The 24,582-nt window shown below is 50.5% G+C and overlaps 2 protein-coding genes across 5 annotated transcripts in view; one reads left to right on the top strand and one right to left on the bottom strand.

Annotated features, from left to right (window-relative positions):
- Window positions 1-12,194, bottom strand: part of GPR179 (G protein-coupled receptor 179) — a 56,967-nt gene extending 44,773 nt beyond the window's left edge. The window contains exons 1-4 of the mRNA XM_090044593.1: window positions 11,241-12,194; window positions 10,676-10,778; window positions 8,409-8,477; window positions 45-1,050 (exon numbers count right to left, since the gene is read on the bottom strand). Coding sequence (XP_089900719.1) covers window positions 45-901 — 857 coding nt within the window. The 5' untranslated portion in view covers window positions 902-1,050; window positions 8,409-8,477; window positions 10,676-10,778; window positions 11,241-12,194. The remainder of the gene's footprint in view (window positions 1-44; window positions 1,051-8,408; window positions 8,478-10,675; window positions 10,779-11,240) is intronic.
- A 75-nt stretch (window positions 12,195-12,269) lies between these two features.
- The window catches only part of SOCS7 (suppressor of cytokine signaling 7), a 35,880-nt gene continuing 23,567 nt past the window's right edge, over window positions 12,270-24,582 (top strand). For 2 of the 4 annotated variants that reach the window (XM_090044590.1, XM_090044589.1), the window contains exons 1-3: window positions 12,272-13,163; window positions 19,965-20,029; window positions 24,396-24,500. In XM_090044590.1, coding sequence (XP_089900716.1) covers window positions 12,346-13,163; window positions 19,965-20,029; window positions 24,396-24,500 — 988 coding nt within the window. In that variant the 5' untranslated portion in view covers window positions 12,272-12,345. Of the gene's footprint in view, window positions 13,164-19,964; window positions 20,030-24,395; window positions 24,501-24,582 lie in introns of all 4 variants that reach the window. The other 2 variants (XM_090044592.1, XM_090044591.1) reach the window with 2 other exon arrangements.

Here is a 24,582-nt window from a genome sequence, read left to right as displayed (position 1 = left end):
ACCATGCCCCCTCCCACCTTCCTCCCCTCCCTGGTGCCACTCACTTGAACTCAGGGCTCAGGTCCGGCTTTAGCCCATAGAAGGAGGAGGAGAGGGTGACCATCCAGGTGGGCAGGAACTTGCCGTCCTCACACTCCAAGAAGGGAGGAGACCACCTGACATGGCTAGTGTCCATCATGTAGCTGTCACCGCGGTTCCACTTGGGGGTGTCAAGGCTCTGGAGGTCATTGTTGAGGACCCGCTTGTGCAGGAAGAGGGCCTGCTGGGACTTGAGGGCATTGAACCACTCATTCTCCCTGCTCAGGTTCCTCAGACCCTCCGTGGAGCCCGACAGGTCCTGCAGCAGGATCTCATCCTTCTTCTTGGTGGCCTGCAGCATCAGTTGAGGCTTGGAGGACATTGGGTGGGCATCAAAAGTCAGCACTGCCCGGTGGATTTGAGCATCCCCCTCAATGACGCTGCGGACCAGGGCTTGGTACCACTCCACATCTTCCTTGACACTAGACTCCCGGATGTCGTTCGTCTGGAAGATCATGTTGAGAAAGTTGGTGGCATGGGCCAAGGTATCGGTAGCGCCACGCAGGGAGGCCCGCAGGGCCTCAGGGGGGCTGGTAGCTCTGCCCATGTCCCACACTTCAAATCTTTGGCTGCAGTTAGCATGGAAAAGCCTCAACGTGTCCCCAGAGTGTAGGAAAGCCAGGGCTGCATTAAAGCCCTCGAGGTCTGCCTTGTCCGACTCTGGGTTGGGCACCCATGTGGAAGCTGAGGACGGAGCAACCCATTCCTTTGCCTTTGACGTCCTGGTCTTGACAGGAGGCAGCTTCTGGTGCTGGAAGATCCCTGTGCCCCATGCCAGCACCATGTGGGCACACCAGAGCAGAGGCCACAGACAGCACCCCATGGCTGGAGAAGGGGATCACGAGAGCTGATGTCCCAAAGCCCTGCAGTCAACAGGAGTTCATCTCAGCAGCAGCAGCAGGAGGAATCTGGGCACTTCTCCAGGGGATGGAGCCCAGGAGAAGTTCAGGTGCATCGGGGAAGCCTGGGATCCTCAAGGAGTGGAGGTAGAAGAGAAGATGAAGAGCGCTGGTCCATTGTGAAAGGAAGCAGCCCCAGAGCACATCTATGCCTGAGAAAGTGTCCCCTGCATTTCCTGCACTGGGCAGGACTCTCTCTCTTTCTCTCTCTCTCTCTCTCTCTCTTCCACTTGCTCCTGTTTTTTCCTCCCTGGCTGGGAGCGAAGCAGACGTCACTAGCTCCAAAATATGTCCATCTGCTGGCACTGCCCTCTCTCCACCCCTCCCCAATCACTCTGCCATGCCTGGGTCTAATGCCAGGGCTTTTCAGTCACTGCAGACCTTCCCCCCTCCCCTCACCCCACTCCCTCCCTTACACACACAAACACACAGCCGCACCAATGGAGAGAGCCCCAGCAGGCTGGAGGCAGAGAGATGGAAGGAGTGAAGAGGCTGGCAGGGAGGACCGCGGTCTCAGTCTGGCTCTGGGTGTCTCTCGCGCGCTAGTTCCATTTGGAGATACGGGGCTGGCAGTGATGCAAGCAAATCCTGGATGGGACTCCATGGCAACAGAGGCTGAAATTTTTCTCCCCCTCCACACCCCCCTCATTTTGCTTTCCCATTCATCAGCCTGGCGAAGACCATGATGGGCATTTAGAAGGTCACCTACTGCTGTTCACATTACACTGCTCAATGCAATTAACTGTTTCTGCTCCACCCGCCCCAGCTGGGATGGGGGCGGCAGGGATGGGGTGTGGGGGGGGTGGATGTTTACTCTGCCTACTTCGCTCCTGAGCTGCATCCACTGCGACTCCAGTGTCAGTGTGTGTGTGTCTGGAGCATGACAGTGATAGGTAGGGGGACAGAAAGGAGAGAGTGCAGGGCCAAGGGGCAGTGCCTGGCCAACAGGACCCAGGGAGAGGCATGAAAAGTCAGAGAGTAATGAAGGGATGGTGAAAAATTAAGAGAGAAAGAAAGAGAGATGGAAGAGGAGAAGGGAAAGGGGAAGAGAGAGGTGACCTAGGAGGACAGAGACAGGGAGGGAGGATGGGATGGAAGGGAGCCTTGTTCTCCTCTGGGAGTGGATTGGAGAGTGGGGGAAAGAGGCAGAGGATGAGAATGGGGAAGGAGAGATGGAGTGAGTAGAAAGGGGCAGTGCAGCAGGGAGCATGAAGACAGGTCACCTCCCTGCTGGCAGACAAGCCTCCCTGGCGAGTGCTTGTTCACAGTCACAGCTGCCAGTGACTAAGACGTGAGGGCTGAGCCATGCTGGAGGCTCACAGAGCACTGGGAAGACACTGGAAAGAGGAGACAGGAGTAGGGAGGACAGTGTAACCCACTCATCCATGGGCCTGGGATCTGGTGGGACCCACATGGTCAAGGCTCATGACCAGACCAAGGTGGTATCACCCATGTGCTGGTTGCTCTAAAATCAGGGATGCAGCACATTGTCATCTATGCCCATGGCCTGAGATCAGGGACTTGGGCAGGTACACAATTACGATGTGTTTGGACAGTCCTTCTGTCTTGGGGATGTGGGGCCAAGTACACCTTGGGGATATGGGGCCAAGCTGATCCTTGGCATAAGAAGGACACTGGGAGAAGAGGTTAGCATCTGGAGGACTGGAGCCTTGCAGGGGGCTGCTAGGTCAAAGGACATGAAGTTATGGGCTAGGCAGCCAGGACACCCATGCTGACATTTCTGGGCAAGTTATGTGCTGGGTCTGCCTGCATAGCCGAGGACAGGGATAAAACAGGGCCTGCCTTTTGAGTCAGGTGAAGGCAAAAGCTGGCTTTCTCCTCACAAGGTGATTGTGCTGTGCCCAGGCTGGTGGTCTCCAATGTGGATTTCTCTAGCCAGCCCTTCATCATCATTAGCTGCCCAGGCAGCACCATTGTGGTATGGACCATGGGGAAACTGAGGCATGGAGAAGTGACTTATCCTGAGTTCTGCAGCAAATCAGTGGCAGAGCCAAGAACATAGTTCAGCTCCTGGATGCATGTGGTTGTGCTGTGGCTGCTAGATCCCACGGACAGAGGGGTATGTGGCCCAGCCTGCTTGGGAAGTGTTCAGCAGCACTCTGCAGGGCTATCAGCAACTGACATCAGTCTTCCTTGCAACCTTACACCCTGCAGGCCCCTTCAAAGCTGTTGGGGGTGCTGATGAACCCCCAGCACCCCACAGGCCCCTACCTGGGCAACAAGTTTTACTCCTTTGTTCAGGGACAGGTGTGAGAAGGGCTTGGCACAACCCAGGCACCAGGTTGGGAGGGACGGGGGGGACGGACCACATCCAACCCAGCTGCCATGGGGCCTGAGGGAGTGGCAAGGCCTTTCCCTAGTGGAGCATGAGGGCCCAGGGGCCCACAGCTGGCTCTGGAGCGCTCTCCCTCTTGTATCACATCAGCCCCACAGTGTCCAACACCGTGAAGGAGTCAGGCTGAGACCTGGGGTGGCCTGTGCCCAGCACCCCCTCTCTGTGACTTTGGGGGAGCAGGGCAAAGGTCTTCTCTGGCTTAGTCAGAAGAGTTAGGGGTGCGGAAATGTTCCCTGGAGAGATTCCTTGAGAGAGGCAAGTGCTCCACACAGCCAGCTGGTCTTGCTCTGGGGCAGGTAGGAATGCAAGGAGTCTTTGGGCTGGAGGCAGGTGGAGCTTCTAGGGACTTATTACCTCCTGGCCTAACTTGGGGCCTCTATGAGCCGCTCCTGAAGAGCAAATGCACCAGGATGCCCACAGCAGCTGGTTCCACCCTGCCCCTGCCCAAGTAGCCTCTGGTTCTGCCCCTCCAACATGCTCTATCCCTTTCTGTTAGCGATGGCGATAGATAGGGGGATGCATGAGACCCCTGGCCCCTCCCTAGCAAGTGACTTCTGGCTCCCCCCACCCTGTGGGAACTTTGTGTCACCAGAGGGCGCTGCAGTGCTACAGACATTCCCATCTCCCTGCCCCTTGCAGTAAGCCTGCTGCCAACAGGTCCTGGCTATGGGCATTTCCCTTAGCCTGGGTGAGTTGGGACCTTCCAGGGGTAGGAGCAGCATGGACAGCCTCCAAACCAAGCCATGTGCAGCTAGGGCGGGACGTAATCCTCCCATATGTGTCCATGTGGCTGGGGATGTGGCCCCACCATGAGATCTGTCTGCTCTGGAGGAGCTGGGGTGAGACCTTGGCCCTGGAAATCTTCCAAAGGGCAGCCCATCCACTCCCCAGTACAACAGTGTCCCAGGGGCTGGTGGCATTCCCACTGCAGCAGCGCTGAAGTCATGGCCCCATTGTGCTGGAGGTTATGCAGGTACATGGGGAGAGACAGCACCTGCCTGGATTGTTGCACCATTTAAATAGAGCAGGCTCATGGAGCGTGGGTGGGACGGAGTTGCCCCAATGGGGAAGCTGAGGCACAGGGTGCTTAAGGGACAGATTTTTCAAGCCTTCTCCTCCCCTGGGGCCAGGTTTGCCAAGAGCCATTGCCTGATGCCTGGAGCTCTACTGAGTGATTCAGCCCTGTCCAGCCTGCTCAAGGTCACATAGCAAGGCTGAGCCACTGGAGCCCAGGACTGCAGCCAGCTCCTTCCCCAGTCCTGGCTCAGTGTCTTGACCGTGAGTCCATCCTGCTGCCTCCAGCCCAGCTGCAGAGAGGCCCCTGTCACTGTGGTCTCTCAATGTCTTTTATGGTGGGACTGCTTGGGTTCCCAGAGAGGCAGTAGTGTGATCCCAGCTTTCCAGGGAAGGACATGGAGGCACTGGGAGGTTTCCTACCCTGGCTCACATCTCCAGTGTGTATCTTCACACATTACAAGCAAATGGGGAATGCAGGTGACCTTCACTGAGCAGCAGGGACTGCTACACTGTGTGGCCAACAAGCCTGCAGCTGGAGGGATGACTAAGTACTGCCTTAGCATGAGGAGGACCCTGCGTCTCCCTGCCTGCTTATAGGAGGCCCATTTGCATTGTGCTCCACAGCAGGAATTCCTGGACCAAGGTCAAGGTTGCAAATCAGAACAGCTGCACTATTCTCTTGCTGTAGAAACAGCAGTGATGCTTGCTGTCTTCCTAGGGGCGAGGGGCCCAGCTGGCCAACTGACATGCCTGGCAATGCTGGACAAATGTGTGTGTATATGGCATGATGGCTTCGTTATGCTAAGAGGACAGAAGGTGGTGTGAGTTGAGAGCACAGTCTATTGGATAGTAGTAGGCATGTGAGTCAAGCAGGCTGGGTTGCCTGCCACTGATCCACTGTGACCTTGGGCATGTCTTTCCACCTCTGTGCTGCAGCATCCTCCTCTGTCAAGTGGAGGTCAAAATACTGTTGTACCTAGCCATGGAGTCTCTGCTGATTCCCGTTTGTAATCTGGGGCAGGGGGAACCCAGAGTCCCCTAGTCCAATGGAGACTTTGGAAACCATTTCCATTTGCCTTCACTGTTGCTGTTTCTTATCCCCTATGCTTGTAACCTTGTGTCATCCATAATCCTCCTCTTGACGTACAATGGGCTGAGCCAGTGGCTCCTGTAGTGCAGACCCCAAGTGAGCAGGGCTCCCTGAAGCTAGTGGGTCCAGCTCCAAGGATTCAGGAACGTGAGAGGCCACGTGCCCAGCCCCCAGCCCTGCTGCTCCCAGCTTAACTCTCTCCAAAGGCATCTCTTGCATTCTGTTCACTTAGCTCAAATCACATTTAATGATGGCAAATTGAATTGCCTTAGCCGTTCCATTACCCTGTTAGCAGGGCTGGGCTGGACTGTTTTTTTTCCATTAAGCCCCTTTTATGTAAAGTTCAATATTGCTGCGTTAACTGCCTGTGTTGCAGCAGTGGTAACCTCCTTGGTGTGTCTTTCACCACGACCAGTCCCTGCTGGGACCTGTCTTTTTCTTCTCATTGAATGTTGTATGCAATCTGTCTCCCACAGCAGCGGTCCCAGCATGCTGGGGAGATGACTGGTGCTGTGTGGGTTCAGAGCAAGATTTAACTTTGTGACTTTCAGTACAAGCCTCACCCAACTAAAGCAGGGGCATCAAATATATAGCTTGCAGGCCAGATCTGGCCTACAGGGCTGTTCCCTCCAGCCCCTGGGTTCCTGTCAGGCCAGGAAATTTTGGGGTGGGGCTAAGACTGTGGGATCTGGGGCTGTTGGGCATGCCCGTTGGCAGAAGTGGGGCATGCGAAGGCTGAGCTGATGCAGCCCTGTGACTGCTTGGTTTGTGGCTTTCATCTCTGGCCCCATTGCTGCTCACTACCACTTGCACTATCTCCACTGCTGCTGGCCCTGCCACCTTTGCTGCTTACCCCACTGCCGTCAAGTCCAGAGCCATCCCATGAGGAGCCCCACGGTCCAGATCTACCTTGGGGCACAGGGTGAGTTTGACACCAAATGACCTAAAGCAGTGGTGCTCAAACTTTTTCCCCCTTGGGCTGGATGGACAGTGTTCAGTCCATCTCTGGGCCCAGTCTGGCTGGTGGGCCCAATCAGGCATGCAGGGCATGAGCGGTTTGGGGAACAGCCCAGCTCTGATCAGGTCCTGTGAGGGAAGGGAACATGGCCCAACTTCGCAGGACTTGGGAATTTAGTAGTATTATTTGCCACTGCTCCCCCGCCACCAAATTTCCACACCTGCGGGGAGTCCCGTGGGCTGGCTGCTGTGGTTGAGCGCCCCTGGGTTAGACGGTGGGTTTGAATAGGGATGATCCTGCCTCAGGCAGGGGGCTGGCTTAGATGACCTCCGGAGGTGCCTTCCAGCACTTCTTTATGATTCTGTGCCATGCTCAGAGGGAGATAACTGGTATCATGGAGTGGACAATGCCAGGAGTTTCCTTTGAGGAATGTTGGAAATTCCCCTTGTTAACATTGCTCCAACCAGTTAATCGCTGTGGGGGAGCCTCAGGTGCCCCACAGCTGACATGATGAGCCCAGGGATCAAGAAACTAAAGAGGTCCTCTCTTGTTGCTTCTTCTGCAGGGCTTGGGCCAAACAACATGAAGAGGTTAAGGGAGGAAGTAAGTGAAGGTGTCAGAGACATGGGAGAGCTGAAGACACTAAATGGGATGGAAAAAACCCCCTCTGTGACATGAAGAAAGGTGACATGAAAGAGAAGAGCAGGGAACTTGGAAATGCCCCTGAGAAAACTTGGGAAGGCCTTCCTCAGAGGCATTGCATGTTAGTTGCAGCCAAGTCTGGGGATTTTGACTGGGGTGTGCCAGTGCGTCTGCTTGGACTTAAAGGTGAAGGTTTCTGGTCAGTGGGCATAGGCACGGACTTTTATTTTGTCGATAGGTGCTTGCAGGTGTAAAAAACAAACAAACAATGCCCCCCCCCCGAAAACCCCCCAAACAAAACCTGGTACTTTACTTTTAACTCGGTGCAAGCTCTCCACATGTCCAGAAGAGGCAGCGCATTGCTTCTGGCTGGCTCTACAGCATCTGTAAAGATTGGATGTTTTAGCGAGGCTTTTTTGGCACTTTTATCTAATAGCTGGTTGAATCAGCTTTAGCTAAAAGTGCCAAAACCCCCCTCTGAAGCACCTGATCTTTACAGGTACTGCAGAGCCAGGTTGAAGTCATGTGCTGCTTCCTCCAATAAAGTGATTTAAAAAAACAAAGAAACCATCTACAAGCAGCTCCATGGGTGTTGAGCACCTGTTAATTTTTTTTTGGTGGGTGCTTGATCCCCAGAGCACCCATGGAGTTGATGCCTATGTTAGAGGGTCTTTACCCACCACTCAGGGTCAGACTGATCACCATATTTGTAGTCAGAAAGGAATTTTACCCCATGGACAGACTGGTACAGACTGTGGGGGCTTTTGCCTTCCTCTGTAGTGGGCAGCATGGGCTCTATCTGGGATCTCTTGAGTGTATATTAACAACCTTTTACAGAAGTAGGGACATTGGACTGTTGTGGTCCCCTTGCTTTACCTGTGGCAGGTTAGAGTGTTATATCTCTTGTTGTGACAGGGCTGACTTTAGTTTTACTCAGAGGTTAGATTATGGATTTGTATAGGATGGTTTGGATAGGGATGATCCTGCCTCAGGCAGGGGTTGGACTAGATGACCTCTGAAGGTCCTTTTCAGCCCGTCTCTAAGATTCTCTGAGAAGCCGAGAAAGCTCTAGAGCAGGCTCTTGGTGACTTGTCATTGCCCAGATGACAAAGCTCTGTGGGCTGAATCTGGGCAGGGGTTAAGCACCTCTGGCCTTGTCTATGCAACCCTTGTGGTGTGAGGTGCTATTTAAGCACATTGTAAGAGATAGTGTGAGACAGTCTTTGCCCCCAAATGTTTACCCTTAACATAGGGAAGAAGGGGGAAAGAGAGGCAGGGAGAAGTAAATGGGGTTCACCCAGGTTACCAACAGGCTAGGTCTCTCAAGTCAAAGCACAGTGCCCACCTACAGCACCTGGTGGTCTTTACCTTTCAATGCAGCAAGGAGTGAAGAGTATGAACTTCTGGTTTATTTGTAAATGCTTGAAAGAAGAATTGCTGCAGGGAAGGAATTAACATGTTTTTGGCTCAGTAGTTAATTCAGTTTAGGGGCAGATCATAGAATCATGGAGCTGGTGGGGACCTTGAGGGCCACATGGCCTAACTCCCTGTCTGAATGCCATTCCTAAACCAATCCAGGCAGCACCCAGATTTCGGCTACAGACTGCTTGATCTTCTGCCACTGAGCTATACCACTCCCTACATCAGGGGGACTGTGACACGTTGCAACCACTGGGGTGGCCATGGCACCTCTCAATGAAGCTGCAACTCAAACTCTGGCTCAGACTCTAAGGCCTCACTCTCTACTTCACTCACTCACCATGCCTTGATCTTATTATTAGAAGTGTTTAAGGGAGGCTACCAGCAGGCCTCAGAGTAAGCCTCAATCCTACAAGTTCCCCCCACCCCCAGGGTCTCATTCCAGTCCTCCATCCTAATAAATCACTCCCAGCTTGACTAGGCACACTTAGGGAACCTGTAGCCTTAGGGGGAAATTACATGGCTCCTTTCCTCCCCTACACCACACCCCAAGCCCTGCAGGTGTTACAATAATGATGTTTGCTGTGTCAGGGCCTCGGCTGCCCTAGCCTTCACCCCTTTCAATCTCGCTAAGCCAGTTTGCCTAGGCCCACTACGCTGGATCTGCCTTTGAGGAACTAGCTTCAGTCTATCACCTTCACTAAGGGTCCCTGGCCTCTGTCTGCTAGGCCCCTGGTCCATGATGGCCATGCCCTTCTGGCACTGGGCCCCTAACCCCTATCTTGCTGGGCCCCTCTTAGGCACTGGGCCTCTGACCCCCATCTGCTCTGTAGCCTTGTACTGCCTCTCCAGGGCTCAATAATAGTTCAGTCCTTGAGCTCACCCTGGCAAGGGCTCCAGGCAATCACATGCCTCACAGGCACTAATGGGACTTCCAAAACCACCCCTGCAGTGCTCCCTGGATGGGCTGCCTTTATCTTAAAGTCACCATTTAAAGTAAACAGGGAATATTTGGGAACGAGCATGAGGTCATTTTCCTGGTGTAGAACACGTTCCTTTGTAATGTGACTGATCATTGTGGGATTGTTTTCCCTTAATTTGTCCATTTCTAGCTGCAAAGTCTGGATGTGGTACTGTGGGGTGCTGGTTTAGTGCAAGAGTTGGGAATCAGGATAAAGCTGCGATGGGATGCTGTGAGCAGGGGGAGCAGTGGAGGGTACTTGAACCTCAATTCTGCAAAATGATTATGTGCTAGTAGTGTCCTTTGTGAATATGCCTAATTGCTTGTGCCCTACAGCATGCAAAATCAGGCACCTGAGATTATAGAAGGGCAGGAAAGGTGAATGATGGGGAAGAAAAGTTAAGAATCAACCAACAGAGACTGGTAAGGGTCACATCAGGGTAACCTGCTGTTATTGCTTGAATTGAAAGCAGAGAGACTGTAAATGCAACAACAGGATCCCTACCAATGGCCTAGATTCTCATATCAAGTCTAAGACTTTAAAAAAACACCCAGGGGCTCTGGGTACCCAATCAGAGACACTGTCAAGGGGCTTGATTCTCAGAGTGCTGGGCAGCTGCCCTTTGGAAATCAGGATTAAATATGGTGTCCAGCATCTCTACTCATATTTTAATGTCTTAACTGTGTGAATGTGTGCCTGCATGCTCATGTGAACATGCATGCATGTATGCATTATGTGAGGATGTGTGCCTGAACTAGACTCCTAAAAATGAGGTCCCACAACTTTACCTATATATTCTATATGTGTGCATATGTGTATACAGGCTCACACACACAGATATACACACATAGAATATATGGTACAGGAAACCCTTCTTATTCGTGGGCTCGGCATTTGTGGTTTCAAATATTTGCGAATGCCAAACTCATATTTTAAATACACTTTATACACTTCCAGGAGCTCCTCAGGAGCTCTGTGCTTGCTGCTGGGCTCCTGCTGCCATGCCCCCCAGCCACTGGGGGCACTGTGTTCATGAACGCAGATGGGGTTCATAAACACAGTGTCTTATTCACGGATTTCGCCATTTGCAGGGGATATGAGAACGTATCCCCTGCGAATGACGAGGGTCACCTGTATATATTATGGATATGTAGTTTATATGATACATAAAGATTTAAATCTCTCTTTATATGTAACATATATATGTAATAAATGTTTGTATATATGTGTGTGTGTGTGTGTATACATACATACCGTATACCTTCTTTTTTGGCAGTCCCTCCCAGTTGAGCATGATTAGACGTCTTACTTGTGTGTCCGAAGATGACTGATGAGGCCAATCCAGGATTGACAGACCCTGTTGCAGTTTGGACATGAGTTTCCATGTGGCGTGTGTGGTATATGATATACATCCCATATATATATATATATATATATATGCACACACACACACGCGCACACACACACACATGCATATGAATATGCATTTATATTGTATTTAATGTATAAACATGTATATATTACATATGTAATGTATATGATATATATACACACATTATACATATGTATATTTATGTGTATTGATCTATCTAGATAAATATATGTATATATCTCTATAGATCTAGCTATATAGTGATATACAGGCATACCTCGGCGATATTGCGGGTTCGGTTCCATAACACCGCAATAAAGCCAATATCGCAATAAAGCAAGTCACACGAATTTTTTGGTTTCCCAGTGCATATAAAAGTTATGTTTACACTATACTGTAGTCTATTAAGTGTGCAATAGCATTATGTCTAAAAAACAATGTACATACCTTAATTAAAAAATACTTTATTGCTAAAAAATGCTAACCATCATTTGAGCCTTCAGTGAATCGTAATCTTTTTGCTGGTGGAGGGTCTTGCCTCAGTGTTGATGGCTGCTGACTGATCAGGGTGGTGGTTGCCGAAGGTTGGGGTGGCTGTGGCAATTTCTTAAAATAAGACAACAATGAAGTTTGCCGCATCGACTGACTCCTTTCATGGAAGATTTCTCTGTAGCATGCGATGCTGTTTGATAGCATTTTATCCACAGTAGAACTTCTTTCAGAATTGGAGTCAACTCAAACCCTGCCGCTGCTTCATCAACTAAGTTTATGTAATATTCTAAATCCTTTGTTGTCATTGTCATTTCAACAGTGTTCACAGCGTCTTCACCAGGAGTAGATTCCATCTCAAGAAACCACTTTCTTTGCTCATCCATAAGAAGCAACTCCTCATCCATTAAAGTTTTATCATGAGATTGCAGCAATTCAGTCATATCTTCAGGCTCCACTTCTAATTCTAGTTCTCTTGCTATTTCCACATCTGCAGTTACTTCCTCCACTGAAGTCTTGAACCCCTCAAAGTCATCCATGAGGGTTGGAATCAACTTCTTCCAAACTCCTGTTAATGTTGATATTTTGCCCTCCTCCCATGAGACACGAAGTGAGCAAATGCTGTTGGAAAAATGGCACCGATAGATTTGCTCGATGCAGGGTTGGCACAAACCTTCAATTTGTAAAAAACGCAGTATCTGCGAAGCGCAATAAAACGAGGTATGCCTATACAATAAGTGCATGTGCCCACACGTGGGGACCAGACTGTGTGCGCGGCCAAACCAGACCGCGGGACCACACCGCACCGCGAGCTCAGAGCTCCTCCGTGGGCCTAGCCTACCTCGGCGGGAGCCGGGGCGGAGCCTGAGGCCGTGTGGGCAGAGCCCACAGCTCCGCGTGAGCCAGGGTGAGTGGGCGGGGCTGCACAGCGCGAGAAGCTGGCGTGGTGTGCGGGGGCGTGGCTTCCGCGGCGGCGGCGGAAGCGGGGGGGGCGTGGCCGCAGAGGCGGAAGTGGCGGCGGGCCGGGCCGGGCCGGGCCTGGGCGGCGGGTCCGGCGGGAGGGATGCAGCGCGCCGAGCGTCGCGAGGGCGCGGAGGCGGCGGCCGCCGCGGCCTCCTACCGCGTGCTCAGCCGCCTGCTTGGCTACGGCGCCCGGCCCGAGGCCGGTGGCGGTGGCAGCGGCAGCGCCAAGGGCCCGGCGGAGGAGGGCGCGGCAGCGGGGGCCGGCGGGGCGCTGCGGGGCCCGCAGCTGCTGGTGTTTCGCGGCGGGGGGCGGCCGAGCGACGAGGCCGGGGCGGCGGCAGCGGGGCGCGGGGACCCCGGCGGAGCAGAGCTGCTGTGCCCGCGGCACCGCTGCGCGCTGGAGCCGGGCGCGGGGCACGGGCCGGGCGCGGGGGAGGGGCCGCCGCGCTGGGCCGGGCTGGAGCTGCAGCTGGCGGCGCTGGAGCTGCAGCCGGGCGGCAAGAAGAGCCCGTGCCCCGGCCCCTGCCCCTGCCCCTGCCTGCTGCCCGCCCCCGCGGCCGAGGAGACCAGCGACGCGCTGTTGGTGCTGGAGGCGTTGGAGCCCGACGAGGCCGGCAGCTGCTCCGAGGACGACCTGGCCAGCCCTGCCCGGGCACCTGCCGAGCCGCAGCCCCTGACGCCTGCCCCAGGGGGGAGGCCCGCGACCCGCCTGGCGCCGGGCATGGGGGCGGGAGGCGGGCCCCGCCGGGGGTCTCTAAAAGTCCGCCTCAGCCGCCTCTTCCGCACCAAGAGCTGCAGCGACCCTGCTGCAGCTGCTGCCGCAGCTGCCGACAGGAGGCGCTCGGGGGAGCTACCCACCTCAGCCGGGAGCCTCACTGATGTGTCCAGCGCCAGGGGCCGGGAGCAGGATGCGGGCAGGTAACTGGGTGTCCCCAGGGCCCTGGGAGAGGGCAGGAAGTCCCTGGGCTGGTTGGAGCGGTGCAGGCTCCGGGGTGTTGCGGGGGCACAGAGCGTGGGAGCCCCCTGGCAGGCTGGAAGGGGCTGGGATGCCTTACAGCCCTTGGTGCAGAGCCACCGGGAGTAAAGAGCGTTGTGGGGGCCAGGCACATACGAAGCCAGGGCTTGCGTTAGGTGCTGCAGGTGACCAGGTGTGAGGCAGATCTGGAGCAGGCACTGGCTTGTTCCCCTGGCACAGGGTAAGTGCGTTCCCCTGGGGTTGTTCCCCCACTGGGGAGGCAGGAGGAGGGCACCGAGGGCATGTGCCGTAGCTTGGTCTGCTGTCAAGGTACAAGGTGAGTGTGTGGCTGGCAAGTCTTGGGACAAGGCATTGCAGTGAAGGCTTGTGATGGGAGGCTACCAGGATACACTTTTCTTCCTAGGCAGAAGGAGGTGGCTGGTGCTGACCACTTCCTGGGCAGGCAGTTTGGCACCAAGGGGTGCTGGCCACACCGCAGAGGGCATGGGTTAGTGTAGCAGGTGCTGTGGGCTCTGTCCCTGTGCTGAGTCTCACCATTCAAGCCATGCTCTGGCAGTGCAGTTCGGGTATCTGAAATGTAGTGGGAACAGGGGTACGCTTCCTTCATGTGGCTTTGGGAGCAGCACCTGGAAAGTTTCAATCCTGGATGCACATCTAGGAGCAGGGAGCTGTTAGGTTCCTTATCTGTGGAACAGTAGGGGTATGGCTGTCTTCCGGAGCATTCATTTCCTTTTGGGGTCTGCGGCACTATTTCTGAAGCTGGCAGTCTGCGGCAGTGTTGCTGAATCTGGGAGAGCAGTGGTGGTAACACTTTGGTGGGGGAGGCAGGGAGCATCTTGGTGAGGGCTCAAGTGACTGTTTCTGGTCAGGCCAGAAGCAGTATTAATAATTGAATGGACTCCAGGAGTAGCAGTCTGATCCTTGCCCTACTACAGGCTTGATTAGCTTAATGTAGGGAAGACGGATGGAGTCACTTAAAGTATGGTTTAGGGACTGCAGTAAGTGAGCAAGAAGGTTCCTTGATCATTACTTTGGAAATAGTAACCCTTAGCTTGAAGTCCCAGTTTGTTGTAACTATGCTGCCAGTAGGCCTGAACTCTAGCTCAGCCTGATGTAGGCAGAGGTTGTAATGATTGTCCCCTTCTTTAGAAGGGTTTTTATGAGTTAAACTTAGAGATCATAGAGCTGCCTAAACTCCTGAGCTAAATCACAGTGTCAGCTTGTTATCACTTAATGCAGGTCAGCGTGTTTGAGCCATAAGCACAGTTAATGCACTCCTGTGATGAGGCTTGGGGGTTGTGCATGTGGTACATGGAAGCTGTTTTCTACAGTGGGTTATGAGCTGCATTTGACAGATGATTAAACATGCCTCAGATGGCAAAGAGATTCAAGTGGCCTGTAATGACATAATATTTTGCTAATGTACTTCTGGTTTCCGTGCTCCTTACTTTTGATGTTGAGAAGACTTGGGAGCCTCTAGGATTTCAGAGCACTGAAATAAGGTGGTATGAAATTGGGAGTTATGTCTTAACAGATTCAGAGCAGAAAGGAATGTGATGCCATGCGGATTTTACCTTTCATAGAGGAATTTAATGGTCACTGCTCCTGCAAGTCCCAGCTTTTACATGGTGTTCTCTTGCACTAATTAGGCACCATTTTAATAAAGGCTGGCTCAGGATACTGAATGTAGCTACTGTAGTGGCCTAGGGACTCATCTCTGTTGCCTGTGGCTTCTTTGGGCCTCTCTCCTTCGAGGTCCAGATGGCTTCTCAAACTGTGGCTTCTACAGACACTTTTAAGGGTCTCTCTCCTTGTGGTGTATGTGATTGGGGGCTGCATGACACCTGTATCTTGCTGTATGCAGAAGGTAATATGGTGGTAGAGCATCTGCCACTGGCTCCTATAGCTTGGCATTAGTGTTCAGTTAATAAAGAAGGGCATCTGAGACTGGTGGGCTGCAGCTCTGCCTGAGCAATCTGTTCTAGTGCTTTGAGGAGCAAGACAACTCCTCAAAAGCAGTCGTCTTATCTGTTGGCACCCCTTTGCTGTGCCAACCCTTCCTCCTCTGTGAATCTTGCCTGCTTTCCCAGCGATACCTTGGTATCTTCCCTCTTTCTTCCCAAGCTGGATGAATGTGAGGTAGAATGTGCTGGGCACTCTTTTGGAATATCAGTTCACCCCCCCCTACCCCTCATACTGCTGTTCTTGGCCACCCTTTCCAGGAAGCCTGGCACTCTTGTTACCTGGTCAGAGGTGGGCTATACAGTTGGCTGGATCTTGGCTCTTCTGCCCTGCAGAAAAGGTGGTCATGATTTTAGTCATGGTTCCAATGCACACAGTCGATTGAGATGCACCATACATTCCCCGAGAGTTTTCCTCAACTGGCCAATGCAAGCTAAAACTGCAACTCGCTTTCCTAACTGCTGCTAAAATGCGGGGGTAGACAAGCAGGTTAAAAATAATACTGGCACTGTTACTTCAAACCAGTCCTATGGTTACTCACAGCTTTGGTAGGGGGGAAATTAGTTCTTTCAAGAAAACTGGCTCTGGGATTGGGTGAAGCTGCTTCTGCCAGAGGGGATGGTTGCTTCAGTGATCTCAAAGCTGACTTGTGGTCTAATCGATGGCATCTACTCCCAAGCATATTGCTGAGCATATTCATGTTGGGATATCTGACTCAGAGTCCCTTCCTAAATCATTCCTACTCTGATTGACATGAAGTGGCACTTCATCACCCTGCTGCAGAGGGTGTTTGCTCATTACAGAGTCTCTGCTTTAAACACTACAGCTAAGCAGAATCTCCTGTATTTGAAGTTGCCGGACAGAGTTCCCTTAGCATTTGAGGATCCTCGAGGCAGCACACCACAGCTTGGCTTAGCAAGCATAGTAGAAGTGAGGAAGGAGGCTGACCCCATTCTCTAAGATCAATAGCTGGTTTTGATGAGCCAGTATAGAGGCAGACTAAAGGGAGATATACCCACGGCAGCATTTCCCGCCTCTGGGCCCCTCGGCATTTGAGGTTTGAAATCCTTTATCATGGGAGTTATTTTCCAAAGCAGCTGTGTCCCTCTGCCTCTCAGGTTAGAGGGCCTGGTTGAGGCCCATGATTCTGCACATGTATCTATGCAGGCAAGTGCTTGTCCACTTCAGCAGATGGCAGCCTGTGAAGAGTCACGGGCAAGTCTTAGGGCTCACCCACAGATATCTGCCACTTGGTGCTGAAGTTCTTCTCTTTAGATGCTCCCTAAAGTATGAGACCTGCAATCATAAACAGAAGGTACCATGTGGCTGCAGTTAGGATGCCTGGCCAGGGCTTTCCTCAAAGCCAGTAAGCTGCTTGCAATTTTGGTCCATCTTGAGGGAATTGCCAGAATGGCAACTGGAAAAGAGGCATTGAAGTGGAGCCAGGTAACATGCTCCAGGACAAGTAGCTCTTTGGGGCTTGTGCCTTAGCTGTGGTTGAACTGTTTAGTTCTTTACCACTTTAAACATATCCTTATCTTAGCTTTGTCTTGAAATGGCTGATTGTTGTTATTTTTGCTACATGCTTGTGCTATGTGTGCCTTTAGCAGCTGACACATCCAGCATAGTGTCCACATACAGAAGAGGAGTTGGCAACCTATGGCCTGCAGGCTGGATCTGGTCTGTGGATTTGGGGCTCTGGTGATGTTGGCCAGTGGGGAGCTCCAGCAGCAGTTGTCTTCCCTGAGCTGGCGCAGGGAAAAGTGCTGGCAGTGGACACTTTCCATGTGCCGGCAGCAGGGAGAAGTGGCAGCTGTGTCCTAGTGCTCGCTTGCCAGCCTGCTGACCCAAACTGTGGGCCAGAGTGGCTCAGCCTTAAAAGGTTGCTGACTGCTGCCCTAGGGCATTGTCTGTAGTGTTAAGTCAAATGAATGCAGCAGTGCTGAGGTGTCACCTGCACCTTATCACCATTCCTACTTCCCAATTTGATTTAGCAGTATTTGTTGTGCCAAGATTGAAAGACTTCTTGGAAGCGACCATTTGGGTCTGAAACACAGCAAATCTATTCCATGTGAATTATTTCTGGCTGTGACCCCACTTGATAGAAGTGAGAATACATGAGTTGTGTGTGAATTTCCCCCCCTTTGTTGCTGTAGATTGCAGGTCTGAAAATATAACTTGTTTTAATAATGGCCCAGCTGTGCAAAAAAGCCTGATCCCTGCAGTTCTGTGTGGGAGCAAAAAAATCAGGGTAACCCTATAAAGTTGTTAGCAAGCCACAAATGTGTGGGTAGGGGGTTATAATGCTATGTTCTTCCTTTAGGAATAAAAATAAAAAGCCCCTTAAGGGCTTGGTCTCAGGTTTCAGAGTAGAACAACCTGTTTTGTGTGATGTGATAAAAACGATCAGTATTTATGTGGCAGGGTTTTTCTCAATACAGTCCTTATTTGCAGAAATACAGCACTAACCACTTCCTTTGCACCTGTGTAATGCCAGCAGGATTGATGAGGCTGTTCAGGTGTAGATGAGAATAGAAATTCTCCTATAGAAGAGGTAGGGTACACCCACACATTCTGCACTCCTGTGAATTTTAATACCAGGTGGTAGGAAACAGAAGTGCAGATTTGCCCATGTTCCTGCAACAGAGAAGTTGCACATGATCAGCAAAACCCTTCACAAAATTGGCTTGGAACTAGGACTCCTCTCTCTTATCTGAGGTACTGTCTGGCTTTTTGGGAGGCTAGTTATGGGGCAAGGTAGCTTAAAGTTCAAACACTGCTGTGGACTTAAATTCTGTAATGGTTGCTCTTTGCAAGTCTGGAAGGAAGGCTGAGAAGAAGGCCCCTGGGGAACTAAGTCAGCCCTATAAAATGTGCTTGTTCAGGTTGTATGGTAGTCTTTTGATGGGAAGGTAAAATCTGGCTTTTTTTTTTTTCTCATGGCAAGGGTGCAGGAGTAGAGTTTGTCAGGCTTGGTAAATCTTCACAGCAGTGTTGCAAGGCTGCATGGAGTAACATTTTTGAGAGTACTATCAGGTTGTGATACTTGGCATTAAGTAATCTGCTTGCATGCCTGGGTGGAGAATGGCAAAGTGGTACATTTGACTTCTGTCTTCATGGTGGGGGGTGGAGGGAAAGAGCTTGGGAGGGTTAGCAGTGGGAGTGATCCTTGTTAGAAGACAAGGCTGTGGTGCTGACTTGCTGTATGTACTGCTGAACTGCCCCTGTAAAATGACCCCTGCCGAGAGGCCTGTGGAACATGTGGGGTCAGATCTTGCATTTAAGCTTGGCCAATCTGGAAACACTTTCAGATGAGCTTCTGGCAGCCATGTGCTGCTTTGTCCAAAACAGGAAGCTTGTATCTAATGGGCTTCTAGCATGAAACTCAGCTTCTGCAAACCAAACCCTAAACAGAGTGGCTTCTTCATGTAGTATCCTGGGACAGCAAGTGCCTTCCTGTGAGGTTGGGCCAGCCAACTGGCTTGGGGACTTGAAATGCTGATGTCAGCATTAGCAGTGCTGAGACGCCTGAGTGGCTGGGTGCTCTGCAGATAGCATCTCTAAATAGTGGATCATGTCCAAGTGTTTGGGAGCTTGGCCTGCAGGTGTGGGTAACCTCACTGGTGGTGTGGTTTAGCTCAGTAGCCCTCAATTGGAGGGGCTGCAATATTGGCGCTGTTGTGGGGTAAAATCGCCCTGCATGCCTTTGTTTCCAGCAGGCACACCAGAACTGAGCCAGGAAGAGCTATGGCAGAAGCAATGAGCCTGTCTGCAGAATATAATGTGGGCAGGTGTGGCTTTTTCCTGCAGCTGCTTCTCAGTTTGGCTCTAGTGTGCCTCCTGAAAAGAGGCATATAGGACAGTTCCCCCTGCCCTGTGGCCCTTGTTTCTGGGAGACACTGTGCAGAGTTGGACTGGGAAGGGCTGTGTGTAGCAAGACCATGCATGTGATCCTGCCACAGCCACTTCCTTATTTGGCACTTTCCTTATTAGAAGGCACACAGCACTTCTCCCTGGCTGTGGCAGTGGGGTGAATATAACATAATTATCTGATCAATTAATAACATATCATTTAGTAATATAATTGTAATGTTGATATTATAACATTCATAATGCATTTATATCAGTCTTTGTAAATGGGCTGCTTCTGAATTTTGAAAGGTTTTTGGAGGGGTGCCTTGAGTCTAAAAAGGTTGAGAAGCACAGTCTTAGCTGAATGGGATAAGAGGTAGCTCCTCTGCAGTGCACACAACTTCTAAGCCTTCCTCAAGAGGTTGCATATTGCTAGCTTTGAGAAAGTGGGTGTGAGTGTGGATTTAACCTGCCTGCAATACACCTGTAAACTGGAGCTGTGTGCAACTGCGAGCTATGCTTTCTTGTTTAGCTGTTGTGGCCAGCCTAGTGACATAGCACACTGTGGTACTGTCAGTTCTGAGCCAGGTTTCTTGGCTCAAGTTGGAGTCTGGGCTCCAACCTTCTTTTTTTGTTTTGTCTTTCTGAAATGAACTTGCTAATTATCAGCTTAGAGCCTTATGGGGTTTGAAGACTGGGGCCCTGCCCTCTGTGTCAGTTGCTGTACTGAAGCCAAAATACTGCTCTAGAAATGGTTTAGTATTTGAGTGCTTCCTCTTGGTCTTAAACTTAGTTGCAAATGCAGTAGCTAGGGACCTGCAGACTTCTCACAAGGTCAAACTGAGCAATTTTTTTTTTTAAACTCATGGGGAATGTGGGGGAATAGACTCACTGCCTCTTTATTCAATTTATCTCTTTTTTTTCAATAGGAAACCCAGATTGATGAGAACTCAAAGTGCCTTTTCTCCGGCCGCTTTTAGTCCCCTCTTCACAGGTAAGGATTGAAAGATGAGCTGGAAACGCTGCATTTTGTAGCATTGCAAAGAGCCTATGTAGGCTGAATCACAGATAAGGTGAAGGAAGATATTTTGATTGCTGCCTTAACACTGGGCAGGGTTCTTTCCCCCTCCCCCCTCAGGTTTAATTACCTTTAACCCTAGAATAAGAGCCCAACTAAGAAAACAGCTCCTTGTCCTCCTTCAGGATCTCAACTCCCCTATTGGACAGGGAGACAGGAACTGGAGTTGGGACTTTTTGGAGGCTTATGTCCTACCTGTTATAGGGATGCTTATACTAGTGCAGCACTTTTATGCAGTGCCCCCGTGCATATACACTGTCAGTTCTCTCTTGTTTGGAATGGGGAGGTGTTTAAAACACATGAGGGCTAACTCTGTTTTCCACTGGGGTTTTACATGGTGTAGCTACATCAGTAGAAATGTGTCATGAAGCTGGACTCCAATCTTCAGTTTTTCTCAGAACCCCTCTCTGCCTCCCAGGAAATACCTACTGCTCTTCCTTTCTGTTGTGGGTTGCTGTGGGTTTAATAGCAGAGGGTGTGTTCTGCTCTAGTTTGTAGTATGTAAGGACAGTGGATGTACTAAAGAGCCTCTGTCATGAGCGGGGACCCTGTTGTTCCAGTGACTAATTGCAGTGGTTTCTGTCCATAAAAGCTTGCAGTGGAAGTGACTGTACTTGGTTGCTCTGCACAGCTAATGCCAGCATCAGGGCTTCTCAGGAGGGGGGTGTGCTGTGGTACCTGACTGTCTCATTGCTTGGGTGGGCATGGAGTTGCTTTCTGCTGAAGGCTGCTACTCTTTAGAAGGGGAAAGGTAGGATTCCTGTGTGGGACTGTCCTGTATGAAAGACATTCTCTCTCCCTCTGACATATTACTGTCACTGGCACTGTTACAGGCAGCTGGATGCTGTGTTGCACTGTATAGTGGAATACAGCAAGTTGGTTGGTTTGTACCATTTAGACTACACCTGGGGCATTGCAGCTTGAAGTGTGTGTCAGGGGGGTACATACAGTAGTGAGATCAGATTCAGCATAAATACAAAGGGCTTCTTGTATGTCCTGACTGTTCTTGGTACAGGTATCAGGATACACTTAGGTCAGGACTGTCCAACATAAGAGCCACCTGGCACTGCATCTTGTACAGGTCATGGGCGCTGTGCTGCACACTGTGTGGGCTGGATGCTGTGGGGGCTCCATGGGCTCCTTAGGATCAGACCCACCTACCACTGTGACCACACAAGCCCTGTCCTGATGCCAACCCTGCATGGGTGATTTCCCACCCCCACCATGCTGCTGGTGCATGAGCAGCAAGCTCACTGGGTCTTCAGCTATGCTTCCCTGCCTGAGAGACCCTGGGGGCCATAGCATTGGAGGTAGTAGTGACTGGCTGGGAGCCTAGGGGCTGCACACTAACCTGTCACAGTTGAACAGTCCTGACTTAAGTAATGCCGTAATGGACAGATGGAAATGCCCGCTAGGATGGCTTGAAAGTCTGCCCTTGCTAGTATGTATGGCTTTGTCTGGAGCACAGATACCACAGCGGAGAGAGATCCCAGTAACATTTGGAAGGGCAGCATTTCCACATTCTAGCCCCTTACTGGGGTTCAAGCTGCTCTTTGTGGTGAGCAGTGAAGGCACTTTGCAGAGACTTGTCTGCATTGAAGGTCATTCTTTTGACTTTGCCTGAGACTGTAAATGAATAATTCTGTTCCCTCCCCAGCCATCCTTTAGTTCTGTGAGAATCATGGGAGCTACTGCCAGAAACTGAAGGACTGGGGGAGCACTCAAACTGTAGTGCTTTCTATTCTCTGCTCCCTTATGATCTTGGACTTTCCTGAGTAGGCATTTTCAGCCTGTGGCAGCAGTAGAGACTTGCTGCATTTTTTATCTTGCCTTGCTTGCCATGGATGTGTGTAGTCTGCATTCATTTTTTTTTAAATCAAGCATGGCCAAAGCCAAAACTTCTGTCACCCTCTTCAGCTGTTGTTAAAGAATCAGAATATTTGCTGTAAGAGTGAGTGAGTGATTAGAGATCTTGCGTAAATGCCAGAGTTATTTCTGGGGTGTAGGGTGTAGCCGTGTTGGTTTAAGTTATTTCTTAAATTGGTTTCAAGTAACTTCTTTCTTCTCTTGTTTCTCTTGGGAAAATGGAAACTATTTAAATGTGTTGACTCTGGAGTGGTGGGTTTTATAAAGGGTGTGTGTGTCCTGTCATGTTCCTCCCCCCGCTTGCTATTTTTGTAGGGTTTTGTCACCAGTTCACAGAAAATCTAAATTAAATCAGCCAAATAAGGAGGTGTTGAGATTACACTTCAAAGTAGTCTCATGTCTGGATTTTTATATTTGCTTTTGTGGGTCACTAACACCAGTATCGAGTATGCAAATCAGAAACTATTTTTTAAATGGGACTTTCCCATAACGTGATGGTTGGAGGTCATCATTAAAAACTGATTGCACCAACTTGCATGATATCACACCTGGTTTTCCTGAAGGCCTTGGAAGGAGGTCCTGGGCAGAGTAAGCAAAGTAATTCAACTCAGTAAGGCTGAGGTAGGCCAGGTTGGCAAGCCATGTGTAGGAGGACTGACGTGCCCCACTCCCCAAAGCTGGTTCATTCAACCATGGTTGCTCCAGCCTTTGATCAATCTTGTGTATATCAGTGAGAAGCACAAAGCTGGCAGGATGTGCTTGGTCCCTTCACTGCAGTTGTATTTTGCTTGTCCGTGCAAATGAGAGAGTTTCTAATTCTGTTTGGTGTTTGGAGAAGTCTCAGCCTAAATCAGCTTGTTTAAGTAAGGTGTAGAAGTTAAAGTGTTTTTTGTGTGTGGAGTGTGCAAAGATGGGGGGAAAGGTTCCCCTTTTGTATCTTTAGTAAGTGGGGTACTGCTTGTTCTGTCTTTAAAATTCCTGGGGGGGTTGCACTGGCAGTCTATAGTTTCTGGTAAACAAAAGCTGTCAGACTTCTGGTTGTCAGTAGTGTGGTATCTGGAGGATGATTGTTTTCGGTTAGGCCCCACAAGAATTGAAATCTAAGGAAGTGAGCTTCAGTTGTCTTTTGAAGTTGTGGTCCAGAACTAGATAACTCTAGTTTCAGTCTTGATATTTTACCACCTCCAAGTTGCATGTTGGTTTGACTTAGGCAAAATGTTTCAATTTTGGCAACAATTTAACTCCTTAATTCTTTTTAGAAGTGATGAAAACTTTTGTTTTTAAAGAATTTCTCTAGAAAGGAGAAAAAAATCTAATCGGAACCAAATTGGCAGCCTAGCCTCAGTAATCAGTTTGCAGTTTAGACCTTAGTAACTGAGCTTTGATATGTTCTTGTGACTTTGAAACATTTTGTTAAATGTAAAAGGGGACTGGTCACAATTTTTTTTCAGTAATAAGTGTAGCTCCAGGTCTTTTGGGACCTGGGCATGTGGAGGCTGGTGAACCAAAAAGTTGGCCCAGCTCCCTGTAATTAGCCTCTGGTTTTTACACTAGACTGACTTTAAGGGTTGCTTTGCTGTAGTAACAAAGCATTTAACCTCAACTTTGTTGAGCCTGCAGGCTACTAGCAGCCAGGTTTGCATTGAAGCTAATGGGACTGTAGTCTTTTCAGCATCACAGCATCAGGCGCTGCCTACCTATGTGCAGATCTGTCTGGTCAGCCACTTCCTGAGAACAAAAGCTAAGCAAAACTTTAGGGGAGGCTTTTGTAATTAGCATCTGAACTGAACAATTGTCGGCATCAACAATTCCTTCTATAGTTCCTGACCCTGAGTGGGGAGAGTGGTACCAAAGCAGCCAATAACATGCTACCAACCTTCCTCCACTTGAGGAGCATTTGGAGAATATTTTTTATATCAAAAGGCACTAGTGGGTTTTAAATTACAAATGTGACTTTTGTCAGATGTGGCTTTAACTCTTGGAGTCTCTCCTTGTAAGGAAGACTTGCAGGAATCTCTGAAATGCACATGCTTATAGTGCTTTGGTAAGTGCCAATATAATGCAGCAAAGAGCATTTTGAAAGCCCCTCCAGTCCCTTTCCTTAGACCATCCTCTTGATGCTGAATCTGAGTTGGGTTCAGTAGCCCATCAATATTTCCTATTTGCTCACTCTTAACTGTTATTGAGAGCTTGGCCTTTGGGCTGTCATGTCAGAGCTGATCAATGTGCATGGTGGAAACTTAATTTGCAGGCACTGTAATGAGATTGCAGTGGAGGCCTCTGACCTGTGTGGAAGTTGGCCTCCAAGCTGTTCTGAAGGTTACCAACTCAGCTTCTTGCTGCCTGACCTTTTTCTTACTCTCTTGCTCTTGGAGAAAGCTTGAACTCTAACGGTCTTGCTCCACAAATCCTTCAGGTGAAACTGTGTCACTAGTGGATGTGGACATCTCTCAGCGAGGACTGACCTCTCCTCACCCTCCGACTCCTCCACCTCCGCCACGAAGAAGCCTCAGCCTGCTAGGTACTACAAGTGCCTCCCTAAAGAGCACCCTTCGCGGTCACATGTCTGTAGTGCAAGTGGTAGGGGTTGGCTTGATTTTTTT

Source organism: Crocodylus siamensis, chromosome 4 (genome assembly GCF_052110815.1).
Source record: "Crocodylus siamensis isolate JL-2025a chromosome 4, ASM5211081v1, whole genome shotgun sequence".
Taxonomy (NCBI): Eukaryota; Metazoa; Chordata; order Crocodylia; family Crocodylidae; genus Crocodylus; species Crocodylus siamensis.
Note: the sequence above shows the minus strand (reverse complement) of the source record. Positions and strands in the feature narration are given on the sequence as shown.